Source organism: Embiotoca jacksoni, unplaced genomic scaffold (assembly GCF_022577435.1).
Source record: "Embiotoca jacksoni isolate LCO1_2020_lvr unplaced genomic scaffold, fEmbJac1.0.p SCAF_54, whole genome shotgun sequence".
NCBI lineage: Eukaryota > Metazoa > Chordata > Actinopteri > Embiotocidae > Embiotoca > Embiotoca jacksoni.
The window spans coordinates 1,495,901-1,502,863 of record NW_027185408.1 but is presented as its reverse complement, the minus strand read 5'-3'; the positions used below and the strand labels follow the sequence as shown (position 1 = coordinate 1,502,863).

Below are 6,963 nucleotides of genomic sequence, written 5' to 3'. Positions count from 1 at the left end.
GCTGATAAATTGTCAATAATTCTAAAAGCTGCATTTGTTTGATACAGACTTTAGTTTTCATTCATGAACAACTTCTTTCAGCTGGAAACAAACTGTAGATTCAGCAGAAACAGGTTAAGTTCAACAATTATTGTCAGCTGATAGAAATGTGAATTATTTACAGTGATATTACAGAGGGTTGGACATAGTTTGTTCAAACAACATCTTAAACAACCTCTGCAGCAAACAGACATTAAATGAGCCTTTCTTCAAATATCTAAGTATGGTCACGTTTCATTTCATCAACTGAAAGACAGAAAACATTTCAACAGGATTTATGAGGTGTAAAAGTTTTTCCCCCTCGAGTTCGGAGACATTTTCAGGCCATCTTGCAGCAGGTTTCAGATCTCCCCACAGATGTTCAGTGATGTTCAGGTCAGGGGCCCCTGAGGGCCACTCCAACAGCCTGAGCTGGTGTTTCTTCAAGCAGTTCATGGTGGATTGTGAGGTTTTGCTCTGATCGTTGTCCTGTTGTAGAATCCAGCCTCTTTTCACTGTCCTGACTGACTGCAGGACGTCTGCATCCAGAATCTGCTGATGCTTAGCAGCCAAAGAGCTCAGTTTGACCTTCATCTGTCCAGACGGAAGTGAAGGTCAAAGTTCAGAGGTGAGGACATCATTTCACTACTTCTGACACAAAACATATTCTGACATCACAATCAGTGATTCAACGGTGAACCAAAGAGAAACTTCATCCACCATCAACATTTAAAGCTGCTGCCACTTCCACAGACTCTTCCTCCTACAGAGAACACAGAGACGCTGAGGAACCATCTGACCAGAACCTAAATCCAGGATACAGAGGTTCAGTGAATGTGGTGTTGAAGGTGTGGAGGTGGATCAGAGTGTCAGAGGAGATTCTGTAGAAGGACAGAGTGCCAGCAGGACAGTCCACATACACTGCTACTCTGTTGTTGGAGGAGGACGAGGAGGAGGAGGAGGATGTTACTCTGTTATTGTGACAGACAGAGTAACGACCACCATCAGAGCAGAATAGACTCCAGGACTGATCGTTCCCTCCAAACCTGCAGTCATCACTGATTCCTCTCCTTCTGATTCTTCTGTAACTCACTGCTATATCAACCATTCCTCTCCACTCGACCTCCCAGTAACAGCGACCAGTCAGACCAATTCTACACAGCAGCTGAGGACACCTGTTAAATCTGTCTCGATGATCAGGATATGACTGATCTTCTTTCACCTTCGTCACCTTCCTGTTGTTGTCAGACAGTTTGAGGTTTCTGTTTACTGAGTTTGTGTCCAGTTCAAGTTCACAGAAATCTGATGGAAAGAAAAAGACACGACACAGCTGCAGTTTATCATCTGACACATCTGATGGCTTTTTTCTTTCTTTACTTCCTGACTTGTTGTTCGTTCTGAGAAAGTTTAATGATGATACTTTTTGTCAGGCTTTGACTTTTGGGGGACGACATACAGCTGGATCACTTGAACTAAGGCAAAGTAGAATCTTTAAATACGCTTCTCTGATCAAGTTTATTATTGCATCTGCTGTTTTAGGATATTTTGACTGCTAAAGCTTGGATGGTTTTTGGTAGCTGGAATTGTTTTTCTCTTTACCCACTTCCACTTCCTACCTCACTGTCTTTTGAGTTTCATGCTGTGACAGTTTCTCATCCGGTCCAATTAAACATTGTTGTCCTCTACTGTCCTCCAGGTTCTTTGGAAGATTTCTTGGATGAATTAGACGTCCTCCTGTCAAACTTCCCAGAAAATGGTCCTCCACTTGTCCTTCTGGGTGACTTTAACATCCAGACAGAGATGTCATCTGACCTTTTACTATTCCTGTCTTCTTTTGCTGTCTCACTCAGTCCTTCCCCTCCTCCTCACAAAGGTTGGAACCACCTGGACTATATTTCACCAGAAACTGCTCCACATCTAACCTCACTGTAACTCCACTTCATGTCTCCGACCACTTCTTTATCTCTGACTCTCTCAAACTGACAACCTGACCACATCAACAGACTCTGGACCTGTCAGTCACAACATTCACTCCCTCCTCTCTCCCCCCTCTCTCTATCCTCTCTCCCTCCTCTCTATCTCCCCCTCCTCTCTCCCTCCTCTCTACCTCCTCTTTCCCTGCTCCTCCTTTCCTCCTCCTCTCCCCCTCCTCTCTCCCTCTCTCCCTCCTCTCCCCCTCCTCTCTCCCTCCTCTCTCCCTCCTCTGTTTTATCTGCCCTCCCTTCAAATGACTCTTTCTCCCTCATGCATCCTAACTCAGCCACAGACACTCTCCTTTCTACTCTGTCTTCCTCTCTTGATTGTCTCTGTCCTCCTCCATGTCCTCCAGTCCTTCCCAGCTCCGTGGTTGTCTGAGAGCCGCTATGAGAGCAGCAGAAAGGAAATGTAGAAAATCTAACCACCCTGATGACCTGCTCACTTATCAATCTCTCCTCTGCTCTTCCTCTGCCTCTATTTCTGCAGCCAAAAGCTCTTTCTACCAAACCAGGATTCAATCCTCATTTTCCAATCCCAAAAAGCTCTTCTCCATGCTGATGACACCCAACTAATCCTCTCTTTTCCCCGATCTGAAACATCTGACTGACATCTCTCAGTGGATGTCCACACACCGCCTGAAAATCAACCTCGACAAGACTGAACTGCTCTTCCTACCAGGGAAAGACTCTCCCACCCTCGACCTGACTACTACCTTCAACAACTCTGTGTTGGTCCCAATCCTGACTGCTAAGAACCTCAGTGACACTCGACAGTCAACTCTCCCTTACAGCCAACATCACTGCAACAGCTGTCCTGGCTCCTAAATGGTGGAATGAGCTCCCCAACGACATCAGGACAGCAGAAACTCTTCAGACTTTACCTTGAATAGGAGAACTTTAGTAGCGCTTAAATTTACATTTACTTTTCGCACTTTGTAGGTCGATTTTCTTGAAGAAATTGTAGTTTCTTGATTCTTGTTGTTCTGGGTTTTGTACCCTCATGGTTGAAAAGTGTAAGCTAAATGAAATGTAATGCAATGTGTATCAATCAAACTTACACTTCCTCAGACCAGGTTTTAACCACTGCTCTCCACCATGGTCCACCCTGGAGGAAGAAACAGTCACAATGATTTTCTATCCAACAGGAGTCCTAACTGCTGTTTAACATGAAGCAGAGTTCCTCAGTTTGTCAGTGAGACACAGAAACAGGCTGAAACTCATCAGTGTCAACTGTCTCTGATGGTTTCACTGCTGTCTGTGAGGAAAACACCTGAAGAAGAAGAAGATATTTAGAAATAATCAGAGAGCTCATTCTCCACTGATCTGCTCCGTTTTTATTGATGTCCTCCCACATGTGAAATATTGGTCTCTGCATGTCGTCCCATAAAATGAACAGTTTGACTACCATTCACATGAACAGCTCAACTGTTTTCAGACTGTTCACAGATCAGTCCAACCACCACGTTCAGTTGGTTTGTGGAATTTACATGTTCAGAATCGAGGGTGTAATGATGGAGGGAGTCAGCTGTAGAGACTGAAGCTCTGGGAGGAAAAGTTGTAACTCTGGACTGAAAAATTAAACTGACTTGATTTTAGAACTTCATATAAAAACGACTGTATTTCAGAGTGAAGAATGAGGCCGAACTTTGAGTCCTGAACTTCTAAAATTTTAGCTGATGATGGAGAAAAATAAAAAGTCAGAGGATCAGTGAGTTCATTAAGTTTTATTCTCTCTGCACTGTGGATATCTGTTGCATGTTTTTATCGTAATCCATCAATCAATAGTTGATGGCAAAAATTAAAAGTGTAAAACTACTGGGTTCATCATCTGGGGATCATAAATGTCTGAACTGAAGTTCATCTCATGTTTATTAGTTGTTGAGATGAATCAGTTTGTACCAAAGTGGTGATTGACTGATGAACACTGTCGTCCCTACAGCCAGGCTGATAACATTGTTCAAGATGAGAAGGATTTGACACCAACTTCACAATGTTTCTAATGAACAGCTGTTTCCATTTGATAAAAGACTTCTGAGGATCCACATGTTTCCTAACTCAGACCTCCTCACTCCTCTGAACAGAAACAAGAGAAACAAGTCATCCTTCATGATGATGGACCTGAGCAACAACACATGAAGTCAAATCAATGAGACAAGCCTGCACTGTGTGAGCTCTGGTTGTCTGTCCATACCTGAGAGTGTCCAGTCTCCAGTGAAGAGCCTCCAGACCAGCAGACAGCAGCTTCATTCCTGAGTCTCCTGGATGATTGTAGCTCAGGTCCAGCTCTCTCAGATGGGAGGGGTTGGAGCTCAGAGCTGAGGCCAGAGAAGCACAGCCTTCCTCTGAGATCAGACAACCTGACAAACTGGAGTCGGAAAAATATCATCAAGTCCAGAAACAAGAAGGAAAATCCTACAGATGTTGACCATTTGCATCAACATGAACTTAAATAATTTAACTGATCAACAACCAGATGTTTCCCTACCTGAGAGTCTCCAGTTTAGAGTGAGGACTCTCCAGACCAGCAGACAGCAGCTTTACTCCTGAATCCTGCAGCTCGTTGTTACTCAGGTCCAGCTCTCTCAGACTGGAGAACTGGGAGCTGAGAACTGAGGACAGAGCTTCACAGCTTCTCTCTGACAGGTTACATCCAGTCAGCCTAGAGAAGAATTAACAATGAACAAAAACTGTTTTATTTGTCATTTACCAAATGAAACATGTTTGAAATGGTTCATAAATCCTCGTACAAAGCTTTGTTGGAGGCTTTGACCACTGGCAGCAGCCTCAGAAGACCCTCCTCTGAAGCAGAGTATTTCTTCAGGTCAAACACGTCCAGATGTTCTTCTGATGACAGTAAGATGAAGACCAGAGCTGACCACTGAGCAGGAGACAGTTTATCTGTGGAGAGACGTCCTGATCTCAGGGACTGTTGGATCTCCTCCACTAGAGAACCATCATTCAGTTCATTCAGACAGTGGAACAGATTGATGCTTCTCTCTGCAGAAAGATTGTCACTGATCTTCTTCTTGATGTACTGGACTGTTTCATGATTGGTCTGTGAGCTACTTCCTGTCTGTGTCAGCAGGCCTCGTAGGAGAGTCTGATTGGTCTGCAGTGAAAGACCCAGAAGGAAGCGGAGGAACAAGTCCAGGTGTCCATTTGGACTCTTTAAGGCCTCGTCCACAGCAGTCTGGTGGAAAAGTGTTGGATCAGGTTTCTCTTCTCTTTGTTCCATCAGCAGGTTGACAGCAGAGTTGATAAAGGTCAGATGGACGTGAAGAGCAGCCAGAAACTCCTGAACGCTCAGATGGATGAAGCAGAACACCTTGTCCTGGTACAGCCCGCTCTCCTCTTTAAAGATCTGGGTGAACACTCCTGAGTACACTGAGGCTGCTCTGATATCGATGCCACACTCTGTCAGGTCGGATTCATAGAAGATCAGGTTTCCTTTCTGCAGCTGATCAAAAGCCAGTTTTCCCAGAGACTCCATCATCTTCCTGCTCTTTTCATTCCAGTGTGGATCTGTCTCAGCTCCTCCATCATACTTGACCTGCTTCAGTTTGGCCTGAACCACCAGGAAGTAGATGAACATCTCCGTCAGGGTCTTGGGCAGCTCTCCTCTGTCTCTGCTTTTCAACACGTCCTCCAGAACTGTAGCAGTGATCCAGCAGAAGACCGGGATGTGGCACATGATGTGGAGGCTTCTGGATGTCTTGATGTGGGAGATGATGCTTCTGGCCTGCTCCTCATCTCTGAACCTCCTCCTGAAGTACTCGTCCTTCTGCGGGTCAGTGAACCCTCTGACCTCTGTCACCATGCCGACACACTCGGCAGGGATCTGATTGGCCGCTGCAGGTCGTGTGGTTATCCAGAGGCGAGCGGAGGGAAGCAGTTTCCCCCTGATGAGGTTGGTCAGCAGCACATCCACTGAGGTGGACTCTGTAACATCAGTCAGGATCTCATTGTTGTGGAAGTCCAGAGGAAGTCGACACTCATCCAGACCGTCAAAGATGAACATAACCTGGAAGTGTTCAAAGCTGCAGATTCCTGCTGCTTTGGTTTCAGTGAAGAAGAGATGAACCAGTTCCACCAAACTGAACTTTCTCTCTTTCAGCACATTCAGCTCTCTGAAAGTGAACGGAAACATGAACTGGATGTTCTGGTTGGTTTTGTCTTCAGCCCAGTCCAGAGTGAACTTCTGTGTTAACACTGTCTTCCCGATGCCAGCCACTCCCTTTGTCAGCACTGTTCTGATTGGTTGATGTCTTCCAGGTGAGCCTTTAAAGATGTCTTCTTGTCTGATGGTTGTTTCTGGTCTGTCTGGTTTCCTGGATGTTGTTTCAATCTGTCTGACCTCATGTTGATCATTGACCTCTGCAGTCCCTCCCTCTGTGATGTACAGCTCTGTGTACATCTCATTCAGAAGGGTTCGGTTTCCTGCTTTAGAAATCCCCTCAAACACACTCTGGAACTTCTTCCTCAGGTTTGATTGAAGATGTTGTTGACAATCTGAAACAACAGTTCCTAAATAAACAAACAAACAAAAACAAAAAACAAGTGAATGTCTCAGTAAACCTGAAGATAAACTTTTTAACAATTTAAATATTGTGTCTCCATGAAACAATTCTTCACTTCAGTTGTGGACAAACAGTTTCTGACTGTTTTCAGTCAAGAAGAATTCACAGATGTGATGAAGATATTTGCATCATATTAACAGCAGAGTTTGGAAATCTAAGTTTCTCCCATGTTTCCTCTTTCCATCATGTTCCAGCTGTTAAAATCCTCTTACTGCTCTGCAGACGGTCAGCCAGCTCCTCCTGCTTCAGTCTCCTCAGGAAGTGCAGTGTGATCTTCAGAAATGACTCTCTGCTCTTCCTCTGCTCTTCATCCTCACCCTCCAACACCTCCTCATCCTCACTCTGACTCTCTAAGCATTCTGGGTAATCTGGACTCAGAATTTTCTGCATCT

At 44.8% G+C, this 6,963-nt stretch overlaps 1 protein-coding gene across 1 annotated transcript; it reads right to left on the bottom strand.

The window, feature by feature from the left end:
- Positions 1–781: 781 nt before the first annotated feature.
- LOC138212309 (protein NLRC3-like) lies at positions 782–6,463 on the bottom strand. The gene is made up of 5 exons (XM_069172621.1): positions 4,742–6,463; positions 4,480–4,653; positions 4,186–4,359; positions 3,053–3,099; positions 782–1,320 (listed from the first exon to the last, which is right to left on the bottom strand). Exons 1-5 carry the CDS (start codon positions 6,406–6,408, stop codon positions 782–784), a joined length of 2,601 nt encoding a protein of 866 aa, XP_069028722.1. The 5' UTR covers positions 6,409–6,463.
- Positions 6,464–6,963: the final 500 nt, after the last annotated feature.